This window comes from Phyllopteryx taeniolatus, chromosome 12 (genome assembly GCF_024500385.1).
Source record: "Phyllopteryx taeniolatus isolate TA_2022b chromosome 12, UOR_Ptae_1.2, whole genome shotgun sequence".
Lineage (NCBI taxonomy): Eukaryota > Metazoa > Chordata > Actinopteri > Syngnathiformes > Syngnathidae > Phyllopteryx > Phyllopteryx taeniolatus.
This window is the reverse complement of record NC_084513.1, coordinates 3,250,422-3,271,046: the sequence shown is the minus strand read 5'-3', so window position 1 is coordinate 3,271,046 and position 20,625 is coordinate 3,250,422. Positions and strand designations below refer to the sequence as shown.

Sequence of the window (20,625 nt, the reverse complement as noted above, 5' to 3'; positions counted from 1 at the left end):
ACAGTGTTGTATCTGTTGTTGTTCTGTTTCTGTCCTATGACCTCTCCTATGAAAGATGAGGGCTTTCCATCAATGATTTTTGGGGACTCAAAGAAACATGTGAAATGAAACGGAGCACACATCCTACTGAGGGCTTGCAGACCACGTGTAGTGGAAGTGACTCACCAAACGGATATCTGGCAATCATTTTCTCAGAGTAGGTGGGCTCAGAGATGCCGAACCTGTTTTCGGCCCGGACCCGGAAGGTGTACTCAGTACCGGTAATCAGTTTGGTCACCCTGAAGCTGGTTTTGGTGCAGGAAGAAGACAAGGTGAGCCAGTCGCCCTGGCTCACATCGCACTTCTCCACAATGTAGTTTGTGATGTTGCTGCCGCCGTCCTCCTGAGGAGGGTTCCAGAGCAGAGTGCAGGCATCGATGTCCTGCTCTGTGATCTCCACAGGAGCTTCAGGGGCTCCCGGAATGTCTGCATGGCACACAGGATCAAATATTACCAACAAACAACCTTCAAAGTAGAGTACAGTTCTTTGCAGGGGGTGGGTTCCAGATTCACAAGCAATAGCTGAAAATCTGTGAGGCTTCCTTTATAGTTTTAGCCCTCCCACACATAACACAATTGGATTATTTCTGGTTGGGGATGACTGACCTAAGGTATGGCGTTCCATAGCCAGTTGTGATGTTGACAGGCAATGTAAATGGAGCCTTTTCAATATGTACAACATCGGTTAACTCTGTCCTTCCTGAAGCATATCCATTATCTTTTGCTGGATGGTCAGGATCTCCTCCTGACCCTTTGCTCACTGCCAGAAGCCTTCCAAGATTGGGGTCAATCAGAGAGCTTAAAACCAAAGTGGTCTATCTGAGAATGGTGATACTACTGGCAGCCAATCAGAACACCAAGAGAATGTAAATCCATGGTCAATGAAAAAAATCACTAAACGAAATGGTCACACTGTGCGCAATATTGTTAATATACAACTTTTTTTAATCCAGTACAGTATATTTGGTAAGTACAGTTCAGTTGTTTTTGACTTAAGTACAATACATTTGCATTTAATCTTTTAGAACTAAAAGTATTTTTCCGAACATTTATTGAGGTACAACTTTTATTTAACTAAAATGCGATACATTATCATTGAATCAAAGTAGATCATTTTTTTTCATTTTTCTAATGTTTAGACGCAGTGTTAATGTTTAAAGTGTGCATAATATTACAGTAGCAATAACATTAAATATACTTTTTAGGAATAAAACCTCTGCCTCGTTTTAGATGAACAGTCTACTGCGCTACTGGGTAAAAAGTTGAGAACCATGGCTGTACACCATTCATATTAATGTCAAAAGTTGAAACCCCTAAAAATGTATTCTCGAGCGGTTCACTGTAACGTACGAGGTTTTTGGGTATGATCTTTGGTTGAAACTGACCCATAACGATGACTTTGAGGATCTGGTTGATCTTGGCCGTGCTGTTCTCCGCCGATAGACTGTAGTAGCCACTGTCCAAGCGGCTGACGTTCTTGATGATGAGCGTGCAGCTTGTAAGCGTCTTGACCACCGAGAGGCGATCAGATGTGAGGACGTCCTCGTTGCCCTGCTTCCACTTGCAGAAGGGAGCCGGTTTCCCTGCCACCAGGGCCTCAATCACCATTTTGTGTCCCGCTCTGACTGTCACCGTGTCGGGCATGATGATCTTTGGAGCCACTGAGGGAGCAACAATCACACGAGTTAACACTGTCACATCATTTGCACTTCATTTGCTATCAGTTTTCTAGCATCTTTTTGTAATTGACTACTTTTGGAACTTTTTTTCCGGAAACATACAACATTTTTGGGAAATATACACCTATTTCCATAAATATTTTTTTGAACTATATTGCTTTATAGAAATACAGTAGAACCTCAGTTCATGAATGCTCCAGTTAAAGAACAATTTGATTTACGAACATTTTCATAGAAATATTGCCTCGGTTCACGCACTGTACTTTTCTGTAATATGCAACCTTTTTTCGAGAAATATATGACTTATTTATTTTTTTTAATATTACTTTCTGTAAATCTGAGTTTTTCCAGAATATAAAATTTTTTTCACGGAAATCTAAAGCTTTATACAGACAAATAAAAACTTTTTTTCCCCCAAAATATAAAACTTTTTTGGGACTTTTACAACTTTTTTCAAAAATATGATTTTTTTTGGGGGGGGAATAGACGACTTTTTGCAAATATAAGATTTTTTTTGCTAACATGATTTTTTCCCCCCCTTTTGACCATTGATGGATTGGATTTTGTGTATTAAATAAATTGAAGGTAATAGCGCCTCACAGTTCTAAGGTTGGGATTTCGAATCTGGGTTCTGGCCTTCCTGTGTGGAGTTTCTATGTTTGCCGGTGTACCCGGAGAAAACCCAAGCCAGCACGGGGACCTATGATTGTGTGGTATTTCTCCAGGTACTCCGACTTCCTCCCACATCCCAAAAACAAGTTTGTTTGGTTCATTGAAGCCTTTAAATTGATTGTTTGTTCTAAAATATTTTTCTACACGCGCCCTGCGAGGGGCTGGCGACCAGTTCAGGGTGTAGCCCGGCTCTCGCCTGAAGTCATCTGGAATAGTCTCCAGCTGAGTAGCGACCCTAGTGAGGATAAATGCTGGCTGGATGGAGTGTCAAAGTGGTGCTTGCACCCTTTGATTTTTCTGTATGCGGCCCTCATAAGAAAATGTTTCGACACCCCTGTCTTAGACGTTCATGCCAGTGTACTCACTGAGCTGCTCCTTGACCTCAAAGACTCCCTCAGCCTCCCGAGGAAGACTGACGCCAACCGAGTTCCTGGCCGCCACCCTGAACTTGTACTTCTTGCCTTCCTTCAGGCCAACGACCACGATGGTTAAGTCTTTGACCACCGAGTAGGGTGTCCACTTGTCCTCCGGCGCGGCCTCCTCCTGGTAGTCCACCACATAACCGTTGATCTTGGCTCCTCCATCTCTGAGTGGCTTCAGCCAGCCCAGTGTGGCGCTGTTCCTGGTGATCTCCAAAATATCCATCTTCTTGGGCGGATCTGGCTCACCTGAAAACCACAGCAGGTGTTATGTACACACCCAGAGGTGGCAAGAGTACTCACATTCTGTACGAAATAAAGTATTTGTTCTTGGTCACTGGCCACCACTCTACACATCAAAATACTGCCAAATCCAACTTGACTTAGAACACTCACTGATGGGGTCCTTAGCGAGGTAAGACTTGGCCGAGTCTTGAGGAACTCCGATTCCGTACTTGTTGCACGCCATCACGCGGAAGTAGTACTCAATCCCAGGTGTCATGTTTGTCACCTTGAAGCTAGTCTTCTTCAGGTCCTCTATGCACTTGGTCCAGGTCTTCCTGTCCACCTCACGTTTTTCCACAATGTAGTTGAGGATGGGGCTTCCACCGTCATTCTCTGGCGGTAACCAGGACAGCTGTGCTGTAGTTTTGGTGACCTCAGTAGCCTCCAGACCACCGACGGGACCGGGAGTATCTACCAGAGGATAGATTTGAGACTTGGAAATCAGCTCATCATCTTCCAAATACATAATTCAACCCAAACGCCAACACCCGCTTTCTGTAAATCTGAGTTTTCCCAGAATATACAATGGAACCTCAGTTCATTAATTGCCTGGTAAACGAACAGTTGGGTTTAGAAACAACATTTTCAACGAAATATTGCCTTGGTTCATGCACTATACTTCTCCAAAATATACAACTTTTTCCAGAAATATGAAACTTTTTTTTTTCTTCAGAAAACTGTTTCTGTAAATACAACTTTTTTTTCAGAAACATAGACGTTTTTTTTGTCAGAAATATACTTTTTTTTTTTAAATAAACAACTTTTTTTTATTCCCAGATATATTACTTTTTCTGAGGTATGCAACTTTTTTTCGTGAATATACTACTTCATCTGAAATACAGTGGAACCTCAGTTCATTAATTGCCTGGTAAACGAACAGTTGGGTTTAGAAACAAACATTTTCGTAGAAATATTGCCTTGGTTCATGCACTATACTTCTCCGAAATATACAACTTTTTCCAGAAATATGAAACTTTTTTTTTGTTCAGAAAACTGTTTCTGTAAATACAACTTTTTTCCAGAAACATAGAAGTTTTTTTTGTCGGAAATATATTTTTTTTGAAAAATAATAATAATTTTTTTATTCCCAGAAATGTACAACATTTTGCCAAAAATATTCAGTGGACCCCCACCCACTTTTTGCAAGGGATAAGGACTGAGGTCGATCAAGAATAGTGACAATTTGCGAATAATTAACACTCCCTTATAAGTGCCATGAAAAGAAAAAAAAATAAGCAGGAGATCAGGTAAAAAAAAAGAAAAAAGCGAATATCCCGGAGTTTCCGTGAATAATGTAGGCCACAAAAAACTGCGAAGTGGTGAGTTTGCAAATGCCGAACCATTAATCTGCAGGTTACTTTTTCTGTAAATACCGGTAGGATTTTTTTCAGAAATATAAGCCTTGTTTTTGTTTTAAATATATAACCTTTTTTCAGAATTATTACTTTTTCCTGAAGTGCAGTATATATAATTTTTTTTGAAGGATACATTTTTCGTAAATAAACTACATTTTCCGAATGCAGTGGAACCTCGGTTCACAAATGCCCCAGTTCACCAGCAGTTTGGTTTATGAACAAAATTTAAAAGAAATATTGCCTGTGTTCAGACACAATATTTGGGTTTCTAAACAGTATTGGCATGGATGCGTTTGGCTTGGTTTTGCTTTTTGTGTCGCGAGTAAATTGCATCACATATTGCAGTTACCTTGCAGTTGTCTTTTTTCCTCAAAATTAGCCCTTGGTATGGCTCAGAGTCTCAGAATGAATTAAGTGCACGAACCGAGGTTCCACTGTACAAAATTTATATAGGTAGAAGTACAGGTACAATTTGAAAGTTTCTCACCGAGGACCTTAACACGAACAAAGACGGCCTTCTCTCCAGCCGAGTTGGAAAGAGTCAGTGAGTATTTTCCAGAATCTTCTCTGGTGCTTTCAGGGATTACCAGGAAGGACATCGTGTCCACTTGGTCCACGTGACCTCTACGAACAACATTGTCCACACCCATGCGCTTCCAGGTAACCTTGGGAGCGGGGCGTCCTCTGGTAATAGCAAAAAGTCGGATCGGACAACCGGCTCGGACGGACAGACCTTTCCTTAAACTTGCGTCCAGGTCAATCTCGGGAGCCTCTGTTGCCAGGGAAAAACACATCTAGGTTTAGACCATTTTATGTTGTTGACGAGGTACACTATCTCAAAAAATGATTACATCTCTGACATTTTTGTCTATTTTTTATAACGTCGTGGAACAACACCGAAGAAATGACCATTTGCTACAATGTAGTCAGTCTAGAGCTTGTATAACAGTATACATTTACTGTCCCCTCAAAGTAATCCAAATTGGGCTGAAAACGTCAATATTTTGTGTGGCCACCATTATTTTCCCTTCTTCGGCAGGGAGTTGACCAGAGCTTCACGATAGCCATATTGAACTTCCTTTGAGCAGTTTGAAAGAGTGTGACAGCATCAACACCAAATTTCACACACCTGCTCCCCATTCACACCTGAGAACTTCTAAAACTAACCTGTCCCATGACACTGGAGAGGGAAAATAAATAAAAAGGACCAATTTGGACATTTTCACTTAGGGAGTTACTCACTTTGGTTGACAGCGCTCTAGACAGTTATTTTGAGAGGACAGTTAAAGTACACGGTTATATAAGATGTACACTGGCTACTTTACATTGTAGCAAATGGTCATTTCTTCACCATGTCCCATGAAAAGATAGAATCAAATATTGATGGAAATGTGAGGGATACACACACTTTTGTGAGTATACTCACATCTATAATGCCACATTTAGTCTATGTACTCAAGTGCTGCTTTTTCTTACCCAGGATCTCCTTGGGGAAGACGGCTTCCTTCAAGTAGGCGTGACGTCCCCAGCCCACCTGGTTTTGGGCAGAGACCTTGAACTCGTACTCCTGTTTCTCATCCAGCTGTCCTATGGTGAACTCTTTGAGAACCAAGGGCCCATTGGTGTCGATCCTCTTCCAGCCTTCTGTGGGCTTCTCGGGGTCCGCCTCACTCTTCAGTCTCATGTCCAGGCTGTAGCCAATGATTGGCGCACCCCCGTCATACACAGGTTTAGACCAGGAAAGGGTGATGGAGGTTTTGGTGCTGTCAGCCACCTTCAGGCCTGCGGGCGGCCCAGGAGGCTCTGGAGATGGACAAAACAATATAAATAACAAGCCAGTGTAGAGCAGGGAGTAAAAAAAATTAAATAAAATAAAACCTCTGTCTCTTATTGATGAACATTTAGGCATAGTATGCTACTGAATTTGAATGTCGGTCATGATGTTGGTTCTTGGAGAGCCGAGTACTTTTTCAGCTGGTACTTGGTGTAAAAAGTTGGAGAACAAGTGGTCTTGACGATCCACAGACAGGGTTCAGTCTGCTATTGGTAAACTCACCGATGGGATCTTTGGCCGTGACGGGTCTGCAAGGTTTGCTGGGATCTCCCAGGCCGACCTCATTCTCAGCTTTAACTCTGAACTGATACTCGTGGTTGGGGATAAGGTTGGTCACTTTCATGCGTCTCTCAGGGATTGGACTCTTAGTGCATGGCACCCAGCGCACCGCTCGCTTTTCCTTCCTCTCCAGGATGTAGCCCGTGATGGACTTTCCTCCGTTGTTCTCAGGAGGAGCCCAGACCACTGTCATCTCCTCTTTGCTTATCTGTATCACGAAAAGAGGATCATCATTTCCACTCCACTTACGGAGATTTGTCACATATCTGTCCAGTAGTAGCAATATTTTTATTTTTCTGACCACTTTCTTGCCCTCCATGAAAAAGAGATACTTGTACTTCATATCTATCAATCCATCTATTTATCTACTGTATTTCTGTCCAACGTTAAAGTTTTGAACTGACCTTAGTGACCTCCGGGGCATCAGGTGGCCCAGGTCTGTTGAACTGAGTCCTGACTGTGACAGGCTTGCTCTCCATGGCTGGACCAGTTCCCATCTTGTTCTCGGCCCGGACTCTAAAAATGTACTCGTTGCCCTCCACCAGACGCATCACATTGCAGTACGCCGTGACCACCGAGGCGGAATAGGTAGACCACACCATTCTTCTGGTCTCGCACTTTTCCAGTATGTAGCTGTCCACCTCACAACCACCGTCGTCCTCCGGTGCGTCCCAAACCGCTCGGCATTTGTCTGCTCCGATGCCCATGACTCTGAGGTTCCTGACGGCTCCGGGGACGTCCAGGACGTTCACGTTGGCATACGCTGTAAAGGTTCCGGCCGAGTTGGTGGCAGTGATGACATACTTCCCAGAGTCAGTGCGTCTGGACTTGGTCAAAAGGAATTTGGAGTAGTCAGAACCCGTCTCGTAGCTGATTCTGGGGTTGTCTCCGACCGCTTTGTCCTTGGTCCACTTGACTTCAGGCTGAGGCTTTCCTCTCAAGGCTGCTTCCATCCTGACCGACTCCCCGGCCTTCACTGTCAGCGTTCCAGAAAGCTTCAGGTCGAGGACTGGCTTCTGGATCTCCTCTCGCACCAGAATATCGGCCAGTTTCACCCAGCCGCTCTCTCCTCCTTCATTGATGCTTTGCACCCTGAAAAAAACAAATAATGTGCTTTAGCCATTGATGCCAACTTAGCCATACCATAGCAACTTTTCCCCCAAAAGCACCTGGCAGCAAGTTTAGCTACTTTCAAAATTTGTTTGAAAACCTTTAGCAACTGTGGCAAGCCGTCTGACGCACCTGAAAGTGTAAGTGTGGTTTTCAACACACTTGTCCGCCAAAAAGAAGGTGCTAGTTAAGATGCCGGTATTGAGTTTTTCCCATTCCTGCCCATCTTTGGCTTTGCACTCCAGGTTGTAGGAGAGGTTGGGGCTGCCGCCATCATAATCTGGCCTCCTCCATCTCAGGTAGACGTAGTTCTTGCCAATATCAGTCGCTCTGAAGTTTTCAGGCTCACCCGGTTTTTCAATGGGGTCGATAGCCAGCACGGGGACCTTGGTCTCCACACAGGGCCCGGGTCCAATCTTGTTTTCTGCACAGACACGGAACAGGTACTGGTGGCCCTCCATCAGCTTGGTCTTGATCTTGCGGTTGGTGCAATGGGAAGAGATCATAGACCACATGCTAATGCTGGGTTCTCGGCACTCCACAATGTAGTTGGTGATTTCAGAGCCACCGTTGTCTTTCGGGGCCTCCCAGTTGATCATGCAGGAGTCCTTGGTGACATAGGTGGTGTGGAGGTTCTGACAGTGGCTGGGCCGGTCCAGAACATTGACAGTGATGCAGCAGGAGGCTTCTCCGCCCTCATTGGAAGCCTTCAGTGTGTATTTACCGTGGTCAGCTCTGGTGGCCTCCTTGATCCTAAGCTGGACCACAGGAAGGTTATGGATCATAGTTACACGTTTGCTGTTCTCCAGAATAGTCTCCCCCTTGGACCACAGCACTTCAGGCTCGGGACGGGCCTTTATGTAGCCGATGATGTTGATATTGTGTCCGACGCGCACGGTGATGCGCTCGCGACACGTGGCACCCATTTCGATCTCCGGAGGTATCAGGATGTCTTGAGCTGTGACAGACTCTGGAATTTCTCTGGACTCGCCGTCACCAATCATATTTGAGGCAAACACTCTGAATCTGTAGGTACCACCCTGCTCAAGCCCCTTCACCGTGTAGGCACACAGCTTGATGAAGTCGTCCATGTTGACTTTCTTCCAGTCTTCGTCAGCCTTCTTCAATTCTACTGTATAGCCCAGAATGGGACTGCCTCCATCTTTGTTGGGTTTGGTCCACACCAAGTCAGCCGTTGATTTGCTGTAATCTTTGACTTTGGGGTTGACTGGGGGGCTCGGGACTGTGACCTGCCTGCAGGGCTTGCAGAGGTCAGAGATTGGTGAGGGGCCACTGTAGCCAGCGCTATTCTCAGCAAATACTCTGAATTCATACTCATTGCCCACAAACAAGCCCTGGACTCTGTAGCGGAGGTCTTTGCAGGGTGTCTTGTTCACACGGATCCACTTTCCTCCTTTGTGTCTGCGCTCGATGATATAACCGGTGATCTGACTACCACCGTCAGACAAGGGCATGGTCCATCCAACCGTGACGGCGTCTTCTGAGACGTCGTGGGGCAGCGGCTTACCGGGCGGACTGGGTGGCAGGAAGGCATGTTCGGCAACCGTGGGCTTGCTCTCCAGCGGCGCCCCGATGCCCATCTTGTTCTCAGCGCGAATGCGGACCACGTACTCGACACCCTTCTGCAGCCGCACAATCCTGAGCTTGGTAGCCAGGCTGCCAGAGCTAACCCCTCCCCAGGTCTCCTTATTGGAATCTCTCTTCTCCACAATGTAATTCGTGATGGGGCTGCCGCCATCGTCTTTGGGAGGGCGCCACTCGATTGTCATGGAGTCAGGAGTTATTTCCAGGATGTTGACGGGTCCGATAGGTGCCGCTGGGACATCCAGGACAGTGACATTCAGGGCCGCTGTCTTTGTGCCGGCGAGGTTGGATACAGTGAGCAGGTAGGTGCCGGTGTGGTTCCTGGTGCACTCATTGATGCTGAGGACGGTTGAGAAGTTGTCCGTGTCAATCTTTATGTTGCCTCCACTGTTGATCTCCTCTCCTTCAATGGACCATTTGGCGGTTGGGATTGGCATTCCTCTCATGATAGCGGGCAGCCTGATGGTGGTGCCTGCCTTCACGACGATGCCTTCCATCAGCTTGACATCGACCTCAAGGATTGGAGGCACTGTTGACAGGTGACACACATAGTTTTAAACAAATCTGTCAACAAATGGTGGACTCATTGAACAGGATGACTGAAAACAAACAAAACAATATCTTAACAGTATGAGAACTCCCTTCTTAATCGTGGGGATTGGGTTTCGGACCACCCCTGTAATAAGTGAATTCCACAATGTAGCATACATGTTTTTTGTTTGTTTGACATATTTTTAAGCTGTATGAATCATAAACATATGCGTTACTACACTCTACTATACTCTTAAGCATTTTTTATACTCTTATACATAATATTAACAATGTTATGTTCCTGTTTTCCTGCCTCCTGTTAGTTCTTTTTTGTGTGTTCACAGTCACCTTTGAAAACGGTGGTGGGCGGAGCTTCCCGGTCGCACTTGTTGGCAATTATTGCCATCTGGTATTTAAACTCTGTCACAGTGGAAGAAAGGTGCCGGATTATGAATTTTGATTGCTTCTCACCATTGTCCTAATAGTTTTACTGTCATCTCTTGCTTGCCAGCATACCTTTTTTAAGTTTTACTAAGTACTGCTGTGATTGTCTGTTTTGTTTTCTACCTTGTGCAGGTTAGATTTGGTTTTTTTTTAATTTTGTTTCTGCGCCATGTGTAGGTAGGATTTGTTTTTGTTTTACACTCTGTGCATAGTATTTAATAGATTCCGCTTGCCTTAGTTTGATTCGCCTTCCTTGTGGCACCGTCCACCTCCCTAAGTTACTAGTTTCCTTTATATTTTTCTACAAGCGAAGGCCTTTTGTCAATGTAGTTTTGAGTTAGTTTTATTTTGTGGCTTCGTATTTCACACTTGTGTGCTCCCTTGGCTTGGAATAAAACGCTTGAATTGTTCAAGAATTGTTTTTGTCTGCTTTGGGATCCACTTGATAATAAAAAAATAGCTAAGACACAAATAAAGCTGCAGAGTGGGCATAACCACACATAAAATCGATTAACATTCATATTATTATAACTATTTATGGGATTAGGGGACTAACTAATTTAAAGAAGCATTTTAACAACTACACAACAGCGATAGGCACACTGGCACATCCTCTGACAGCAAGCCACCACGATGACATCAACAATGACGTCATAATTAAAACATGGCGGCTCGCTACAACTATGCTGTTGTATAGTTGTTAAAATGCCGTTTCATGTCAGTCCCCTCATACCATAAATAGTTGTAATAATGTGAATGTTAATAGAGTTTATCTGTGTTTATCTGCCCTCTGCAGCTTTTGTTGTCTTAAGTATTTTTTTAAATTCATTTATTACATAAATAAAAAAATCCCGTGATATGGCGAATCATCAGTAATATAAATAGGATTAAAAGAAATCCATGATGCACTGAATCCGTAATAGGTGAATGGCGATATACAGTAGCGAGGGTTTACTGTTTATCAAATATGATACTGTTTACTGTTACTGTTAGAATAAAGAAATAATGAATATGTACAGCATTTCTAAAATGGATTTCTTTAATCCTAGTCTTAATCTCACCAAGTTTCTCCTGGCAGAGGATGGGAACGGTGGTGTCGGGTCTACTGAGGCCAATGGCATTCTCCGCTCTCACTCGGAAGCGATAGGTCTTGCCTTCCTCCAAACCTGTCACGTGACTCTCTGGGATGCTGACCGTCTGCCACTCATCCCAGTCCTTCGCTCCTTCTTCTTGGTACTCCACTAGGAAGCCCGTAATCTCACTTCCACCGTTTCGGTCGGGCCAATTCCAGACAAGCCACACCTCCGTTTTGTCCACGTCAACATGATGAAGGTCTTTGGGAGGACCGGGCGGGACTGTGGGAAAAACATTCAACCTTTAGACCAGTGGTTCTTCAAACTATTGGCGCCACGTACCATCTAAAAAAATACTTAGCTCTCCAAGTACCACCATACAATATGTAGTAAGTGTTCATCAAAAACTAGGGAGAGGTTTCATTCCTAAAATGTATATTTAGTAATATTGCAAGCCACAGTATCATGTGTATAATGATACAGTAACACTGTTTAAAGAGAGAAAAATAAAGAAATCAAATAAGGATTCAATTAAATTTTATTGCATATAACAGTTAAATGAAAATTGTACCTAAATTAATGTTTAAAAACTAACAGTTCTTAAAGATTAATTGCAAATGTAGTTAAAAGTTAAATACAACTGAATAAAACTGTACTAAACAAATACACTGTACTGGATTTAAAAAAAAAAAATGAAGCCACTGTAACATTATGCGCAGTACTCACAGAGTGGATTCATGGCTTTGATGGCCTTTGGTGTCTCCACGTATTCGCTGCGGCCATATTGGTTCTCAGCCGCAACTCTGAAGGTGTAGGCTAGTCCCTCCGTCAGGTGCTTCAGCATCATGCTGCGTTTTTTGGACGTGGAGCACACGGGAACCCACTGAGTGGAACCTGTGTCTTTCTTCTCTACCACAAAGTTGGTGATTCGAGTGCCTCCATTGTCCTCTGGGTCTTTCCAGGACAGGTAGGCTGAGTCGCTCCTGACGTCTGACACCCGAAGGTGCTGGATAGGACCAGGTTTGTCTGAGGAATAAATCAGGACAACTCGTGAGTACACCGACATCACCCACAAGAATGTGAGGATATTGGACTTTCGGGTGAAATTTCCAAATGAAGGTGCACCCTACCGTTGCAGGTGATCTTAACTTGACCTCAACTTTTGAATTTTTGAGTACTTTTTGCACAACTTGCTGTTATCTAACAAGAAGCTGAATGGCAAAATTCTCAACAGGGGCTTTTGATCCATAAATAGTTCCAAGGCCATCCACAGATATGCCTTTCTGTGACATTTCCAGTTCCTCTGTTGCAACCTGCTGTTGACTGTAAGCTCAGTGGCCACTTCCTATTCATAGCTTGATAATGTGCAATTGTAATGTGTTGTTTTGGTCTTGTGATGTTAAAATAGCAACAACATGATGAAGAGAACTGTTTAAATACCAATTCTGATTCAATCGGGACATTTTTTTTATCCATTTGTGGATCAAACACCTGTTGTGAATTCAGCCATTTAGGTTGTTCTTCAACAGCAAGTTGTGCAACAAAGTACTGAAATAGTCAACCGTTGGATATGTGCATTCAAACGTTTACAGAAGGCCAAACAATGTTCAACTTTAAAGGTTAAAGCCCAATATAACTAACATTTTGTTAATAGTGTATGTTGAAAACCAAACAGAGCAGGTATGAGTTTTTATTTGTGGCGACTCCCTACCAAAGACCAGCACTGTGCAGGTGACGGTCTTGGAGCCGGCAGGGTTTTCAACGGTGAGCGTGTAGTCTCCACAGTCGCTGCGGTTGCAGAACCTCATCTCCAGTTTGGTACCTACTTGGCTGGTCTCAATGTCGGCCCTGGTGGGCACATCGCCATCGTTCTTTTTCCAGGCCACAGAGGGGAAGGGGATTCCTTTGATGGCGGCAATGAGAGTGATGTGGGTGCCAGCCAAGGCTTTCACTTCCCGAGTCATACCAGCATCCAGAATCAACTCTGGCGCTTCTAAGGTGACACATGAACACAAACTTTAGTTACCTGAATGCAGAACAATGTTTTTCATAGAGTCTGAGTCACTCACCGAGTCGGTCCTTCACTCTGACTGGTTCTTTGATATTAGCGGGGTCGGATTCTCCAGCTGCATTGACGGCCTTCACTCTGAAGCGATAGAGCGTGCCATCCTCCAGGCCGACCACCTTGAACTTGGTCCCCTGGCAAGAATCTGGAGTATGATTCACCTAGAGGACCGCAACAGGTCAGGAATCAGTTGTCATGCAGTGGTAGGAAGTAACCAAGTAGTAATGCTAATACAGAATGTGATAATGCCAATGCCAATTGGATATATTGGTAATAAATAAATACACAAATAAATAAATAAAACTTTCTCACTGTACCTACGTATGTATTCACTTGCATGTGTCCGCAGGCACACACCCCTGGGACTCTTTCGCTGGGTGTGGGGGCTGGGCCACTCACTTATTGCGACAAATAACTCATGAATATGCTAATTGCTTGTGTATCCCCTCACTCACACTCTCGTCCTATAGACTTTTATAATTTACAGTCAGTCCCACAACACTTCAGTTGTACAGCCGGGTTCACGAACCTTGTCCTAAATGCTTCTTTTCCTGTCCTTGTCCTGTTCTATCTTGTCCCGTCCTTCCCTCACAGGGTGTAGCACTACAGCCCCATACAACACTCATATCTAATGTTTCATTGTTGTAGATATGATTTACTTTTCTCATCCTGTTTACAATTAGTGCTTTCTCTTTTGTCTTCATTTCTCTCTCGCCTCCAGAAACTTTGTTATGTTCGACTGATTGACTGATTCTCAATAAACATCAATTATAATACTAAGAAAGCACAGCGGCATCTTAAAAACGCCACTGTGATACAGTAAAACTGTTCTGGCATAAAAGGGATGCAGATCCTCCATTCTGCTTGACCTAACATCCGAACAGGACAAAAAAAGAAAATAGAGGGAAAGTTGACCCCAATTGAGATTTTTATTGATTGATTGAGATCTTGGCAAGTTACTTATAAGGCGTATAAAACGGGTACAGCAGTGATATGGAAGAACGTAAACCAGGAGGAGAAGCAAGAATGATTGGTGGCAAATGCGTTGTGTTCTGTGCCATCTTGGCCTTAAAAAAAGTTACCCGTCTAATCTGAAAAAAAAACCTTACAAATAAGGTATCTTTCAGTTCATGTAGTTAGCAAAGATATAAGAAGACGTTTTGATAAAATAAAAGCGGGGCCAACGCTAGTTACAACATGCGATATGTAACATGATTTTTTTTTCTTCTTGATACGAGCACTATGTAAGTTAATAAAAGAGAAATATTTTGCGTGCAGAAAATTTATTTTTGTTGTTGTGCCAAGTTATCATATTGTATAATTTTATTAAAGAAAATCATATTGTATAAAATTGACAGTAAAAACAAATTTATACCTTTTACTTTTATACTTAAGTACATTTCAGTCTAATTTTTATGTTTAGCTAAGTACAGGAGTTGAATCATGATTTCTACTTTTACCAGAATCTTTTTTTTATTTTTTTATTTAGAAAAGTATCTGAACTAGGCGACCATGTGACCCAGCGATGGGCCAATGAGGAGCTAACCTTCTGCCATTCTTCCTCGCCAGCCTTCTGGAACTCCAGCAGGTAGCCAAAGATCTTCCCTCGACCAATGTCAGCGGGTGGCTCCCAGGACAGGGTCACCGACTCCTTGGTGTGGTCCACGCCCTTGAGATTTTGTGGTGGGCTTGGCTTCACTGTGGAAAAGAGTGGGAACGGTTTATGTAACCAGACCACAGTGTCCGGCATAAGGCAACTAAGCACCTGTTTAGGGCCACACAACCAATATTATTGGCAAAAATAGAGGGCCCCAAACTCAAATATAGTACTTCTTAGAGTTAGGGTTACCCTAACCCCATGGAGGCAAAGTGATGTTGTGGCTCTTCCATGTCTTACCAATGGGATCTTTGGCAAAGACAGGCTTGGACGGTGGGCTGGGGTCACCAACACCGACCACATTCTCTGCGCTCACTCTGAACTCGTATTCACAGCCTTTGAGCAGGTCCAGGACCAAGTATTCCACCTTAGGATGGATCTTTTCTGTGTTGCACCGGACCCACCTGGAAGGCAAAAACAATCCTGCTCAAGTCTATGTAGGCATCCAGGTCATGGTAATCCGCAAAAAATTGAACAGAGAGTGTACTCTTCTTGCTAGCGTCTTCTTCAGGTGCAGGGTCAGCCGTTCATTAACATTTAAAAAAGAAAGGACATTTCTTCAAGGACAACAATGTCCAAATTGGGGACAGAGTCTGGACAGAGTCATACCATTTACAGTATGTGAAATTATAAAGGAAGAGTAGGAGGAGGTTAACACCAACCACATTTGTTTTCCTGACACCGCCTCAACCCCCACCCCCCTCACCCGAAAGAAAAGTGGCCACTAACAAGCTATTTTATTACCAAGAACATCTGGCAACAACTACAACAGCAAATGTATTTTGATCACCCCCACCAGAGAAATAAATGGGGGGAATCTAAAATTTAGAACTGAAGAAGACTTTTGGATGAAAGGTGAAACATCTTTAACAAACCAAGAAGAGTCCAGTTGCCTCCATTCAACCTTTGCGGAATGCAGATGAAATGTGAGCTACTGACAGAGATCGATCCATTGATTGATTGACTGACTGACTGATTTACTGAGTGAGTGAGTGAGTGAGTGATGTACTGGTTTTGTACCTATTGGCCATGGTCTCCTTCCTCTCCACGATGTAGCCTGTGATTGGCTTTCCTCCATCAGCTGGAGGTTCCCAGCGTATGAGGGCACAGTCGTGGTACACTTCCTTAACGGTGGGCTGTTTGGGAGCATCAGGCACCTCTGTGGCACAAACACAGTTGCATGAATGATCATCAGTTCCAGTTCTGAGTAGGGGGTATATCTTCTAGCCAGCACTGAGCTCAGTTCAGCCAGCCGCAAACCGAAACTTGCTTGTTTGAAAACAAGCTTGAAGCTTGAACGTAAGACTTGAGAATTCCTTATCACTTGCACAGACTCAAACCATCTCATCACTTACTGAACATATCTCTGGCCTTGGTCTCCACGGACAGCAGCGGGTCGCTGATGCCGTAGATGTTTTGGGCCATGATCCTGATTATGTATTCACGACCTTCAATCAGTTTTGGCACCTGAATAAGGAAAACAGTAAAGTTAAACAAGGACGTGACTTAACTTTGGCTGGATTTGTCAAATCTCTGTAAATGTAACTGTCCGGACCCTGCAGGTGGTCCTGGTGCAGGACGTGGTGACGGGCATCCAGAGGTCTCGGTTGGTGTCTCTCTTTTCAATGATGTAGTTGGAGATGGCGCAGCCGCCGTCATCCAGAGGAGGTTTCCAGGAAATGAGCATGTGGTCTCTGTAAACCTCGTCAAAAACCACGGGGCCCTCAGGAGGCTGAGGTCGGTCTGGCAGGAGAAAGAATTCAGAGGTCAACTACACTGTCGCCTTTTGGAGGGCTTGTACAGCTCCACTCAAAAGCTTTGTGAGTTATATTGTAAATTACAGTGATACCTTGACTCACGGGTTTAATCCGTTCTATGACGAAGCAAAGAAAATAAAAATCAACCTAGCAATAGCGCTTGAAAAACTTGTAAATTGGGGGAGTCACAGCTATACTTAGAATTTTGATATTTATTTGTTAAAATTCTGATTTATTGGCATGAAAATACAGCATTTCCTTTAAAAAGGAGGGAAAATATGCTTAAAATGTTTTTTCCCCCCCAAAAAAATACAACTTAAAAAAAGGTATTTTGAAAAAAATAGTATTTTTGGTAAAGATTTATTTTATTTATTCATAAAAAGTCACATTTTCTCATTTTTTGAACAAATTGTCATTTTTTTAAATTAAAACTTTCAGAAAAAATATCTAACTCAAATTTTGGTTCAAAAGACAAAGCAAAAATAATCTAAACTAAAAAAAATTGTAAGTCGGGGCACTGGCAACTCAAGGTACCATCACATTTTAAAATAGCTATTTACTTTTCAATCACCCAGTATTTGTGGAGAAAGCTTGATTTGATAAGCTTTCTCACGAGTTGTCTTTCTGAGAACGTCATTGAGCTTCGTATCGTGACTCACCGACCACAGTGATGGCGCAGATTCCAGTTCGAGTTCCGGCCGAATTGTCGACGCTGACGCAATAGCGTCCACTGTGCTCTCGCTTTGCCTTGCTAAAGTTGAGACTGAGGTTTCTGGCTGTGCTGTGGACGCTGACATCTTCGTCCAGCTTCAGCTCCTCGTCGTTCTTTGTCCACATGATGGTTGGAGCTGGTTTGCCACTGTAGCGTCCGGACAGCGTACAGTTGTCTCCCACCTTCACCATCATCTTGTCTCGGAAGTCCAGATCCAGGTTTGGTGGTTCTGAGGGACGGGAAACGATAAAACATACATGTAATTTGTGTATTTAACTCTTTAACTCTGTGGGCTCTAGACTGGTCATTTGTGTCAATCTTTCTTCTTTTTTTAAAACCCTTTTAGCTGTGTTAATTCAAATGTAATGAAACTTCCTGAGGCTGGAAATTGTTGCCTGATTTTGTCATTTCCAACTTAAGCTCAGGTGACATCAAATTGTACCTTTTAGTCAGTTAAAACCCATGAAAACAACATTTTAATTCCTTATTCTCATACAATTTGGGTGAAATGGATTAAAACATGATCAACCAAACAGTACTCAAATGTGAGTACAGTGGAAACTCCGTTTACGAACGACCCGGTTGATGAATTATTCCGTTTTTGAATAATCTTTTAAAAGAAAAATTACCTCTGGTTTCATACTATTTTCGGTTTACGAACAGTCTTGGCATGACCACGGAAGGCTTAGAACATTGTATTTTTTCTCACACCACAATAAAAATCATTGGTGCCATGCTTCAGGTATCTTTGTTTTTTTTGCACCGAAGAGCCACCACATCTCAGAATGCAATGCAAAAGCTGTGCTACATTGTGGGAGGTGGCGGCCATTAGGGCTAGCAGTAACCACAGTGAACGTAAACATTACTCTACCACAGGTGTGTCAAACTCTTTTTTTGTCTCGGGTCGCATTGTAGTTATGATTTCCCTCAGAGGGCTGTTAGAACAGTGAAACCATATAAATGTTTAATCATCACCAAAACATATTATTACCATTACACAACAAATTGAGGGGTAACTGGTTTTAAAATCAGAAGACAAGGATAATAGTTTGTTCAAGTATTGTTTAAGTTACTGTAGAGGAAGGGTTTGGTAACAGAAAAATGCAATATCGCAACATTATTGTTTATTATTATGACAATTTGGAATTTTGGTACAGATTTTAGCAAAAATCACGGAAGTTGACAAGCATGATTTGCTTTCGCGGGCCACATAAAATGATGTTGCGGGCCACATCTGCCCCCCCCCCCGGCCTTGAGTTTGACACCCATGCTCTTCCAGAAAAGGCTGCACAGTGATTTGCTTGCGAACCTGCAGTTATTTCATCATCATAAATAGTGTTTTCACCTATTTCTATATTGGACAGTATCTATGTTGAAGCACACAACGATCAAAATAAGGTAAATATAACGTTCTGTGGGTGGAATGGATGAATTGCAATCCAATGAATTTCAATGGGAACCCGAGGTTCCACTGTATTTGCTTTTTTAATGTTGTCTGCTGATTTGTAGATTGAGTAATTTAAAGGCCAAAGACAACAATCCAGCATTCCGGGCGTGTCACTTACCCAGCTCATCTTTGCACTGGACGGGTTTGGTGGCAAAAGAAAATTTGCCTTGTCCAACCATGTTAACGGCAGACACTCTGAACTCGTGGCTGGAGCCATCCTTCAGTCCGCTCAGTGTGAACTTCCTGTCCATCAGCTTGTCTTGACCACCCAGGCGAATATAGTTGTCCCGGCCGATCATGCGAGACTCAAGGATGTACTGGGTCACCTCCGCGCCACCGTCATACTTGGGTGGCCTCCAGGCAACCGAGATGGAGTCCTTAGTGACGGCAGTGATGATCAGGTCCTCTGGACGCTCGGGTACAGCTAAAATGAGAGAAGAGTTGTTATTTCATGTTTGGTAGATCTATAGACCCTTTTACCATGACATTGCACGTCCGGTGGCAGAAGACGGAGCTTTCTCTGACACAAACTTGATGATGGAGGTTTGGTTCCCAGTAGAGCTGTCACTATCAAATATTTTTAGAATCGATTATTGTATCGATTATTCCATCGATTAATTGAATCAGATACAAATTTAGCATTAAGGTTTATTGTTCTTAAAAAAAACATCTGAATACAAATACTGTACATGTAATTTTTTACTAGCTGTCCGCGACTCAGCTAAAATGGGTCTGCGTCCTATTTTTGGGTCCCGGCCCACTAGTTTAGAACCACTACTCTAAACGATTAATTGATTATCAAAGTAATTGCTGATTCATTTGATGATTGATTAGTTGTCGATTAATCCATTATTTTGCCTGCTAGTTCCCAGACTGTCCCTTTAGAAGTAGTTACTACGCAACCAGGCAGTTTTGAGATCTCTGTACAACTATTGACAACATCCACGCCATTTAGCCTCCTCACCCGCAGGTTCAGCTGGATTTATTTAGATTTTTTTAAGGCTATCTCAAAACCTTTTGGGGTGTATCTCATGGCGCAACCCCAAACACAGTAAGTTATTGTCATGGGTTCAATTCAGGTCAGCAGTAGACAATTACTTTTCCGCCACCTGGAAGTACCCTGACGCCTATAGATTACAAAGATTAAGAAAATCTCGATATTTCTTAACACTTACAGATGGGGTCTTTGATGAGCACGACTTTGTCCGTCTCGATAAAGGGTCCCATGCCGATGATGTTCTCGGCAGCAATCCTGAAGAAATACCCTTTACCATCCAGCAGTCCCTGCACCACGGCGTTGTTTCTGGTCACCGTGTAGGACACTGAAGTCCAGCCCATGCGGTCCGACTCCCGCTTCTCAATTATATAGTTGGTGATGGCTGAGCCGCCGTCATCTTCTGGAGAATACCAGGTCAGCTTGCAGGAGTCATTAGTCAGGTTCTCACCAGCGAAGGGGAGGCCAACTGGTCCAGGGACATCTGAAGGCCAGAGATGGGATTTCTTGTTTTAACACCCATCACAATGATCCCTGTTTTATCACCGTTCATCCTATGTGGAGCTGCTATCTCACAAATTTTGAATCCTATTTACTAACATTCACCTAACGAACATTTACGACATAAGGACACTTCTGCAAGAGAGTGAGAACAGGCACTAAGAAAT

At 43.3% G+C, this 20,625-nt stretch overlaps 1 protein-coding gene across 9 annotated transcripts in view; it reads right to left on the bottom strand.

The window, feature by feature from the left end:
- Positions 1 to 20,625, bottom strand: part of ttn.2 (titin, tandem duplicate 2) — a 258,645-nt gene that overhangs the window by 64,978 nt on the left and 173,042 nt on the right. For all 9 annotated transcript variants that reach the window (XM_061791839.1, XM_061791840.1, XM_061791846.1 and 6 more), the window contains 21 exons: positions 20,139 to 20,441; positions 19,082 to 19,387; positions 17,464 to 17,745; positions 16,603 to 16,790; positions 16,403 to 16,514; positions 16,068 to 16,206; positions 15,288 to 15,451; positions 14,937 to 15,088; positions 13,395 to 13,551; positions 13,037 to 13,318; positions 12,052 to 12,351; positions 11,314 to 11,607; positions 7,805 to 9,806; positions 6,967 to 7,654; positions 6,506 to 6,770; positions 5,926 to 6,252; positions 4,937 to 5,221; positions 3,206 to 3,505; positions 2,756 to 3,058; positions 1,425 to 1,700; positions 166 to 465 (listed from right to left, as the gene is read on the bottom strand). In XM_061791839.1, the coding sequence (XP_061647823.1) occupies positions 166 to 465; positions 1,425 to 1,700; positions 2,756 to 3,058; positions 3,206 to 3,505; positions 4,937 to 5,221; positions 5,926 to 6,252; positions 6,506 to 6,770; positions 6,967 to 7,654; positions 7,805 to 9,806; positions 11,314 to 11,607; positions 12,052 to 12,351; positions 13,037 to 13,318; positions 13,395 to 13,551; positions 14,937 to 15,088; positions 15,288 to 15,451; positions 16,068 to 16,206; positions 16,403 to 16,514; positions 16,603 to 16,790; positions 17,464 to 17,745; positions 19,082 to 19,387; positions 20,139 to 20,441 (7,425 nt within the window). The remainder of the gene's footprint in view (positions 1 to 165; positions 466 to 1,424; positions 1,701 to 2,755; positions 3,059 to 3,205; positions 3,506 to 4,936; positions 5,222 to 5,925; positions 6,253 to 6,505; positions 6,771 to 6,966; positions 7,655 to 7,804; positions 9,807 to 11,313; positions 11,608 to 12,051; positions 12,352 to 13,036; positions 13,319 to 13,394; positions 13,552 to 14,936; positions 15,089 to 15,287; positions 15,452 to 16,067; positions 16,207 to 16,402; positions 16,515 to 16,602; positions 16,791 to 17,463; positions 17,746 to 19,081; positions 19,388 to 20,138; positions 20,442 to 20,625) is intronic.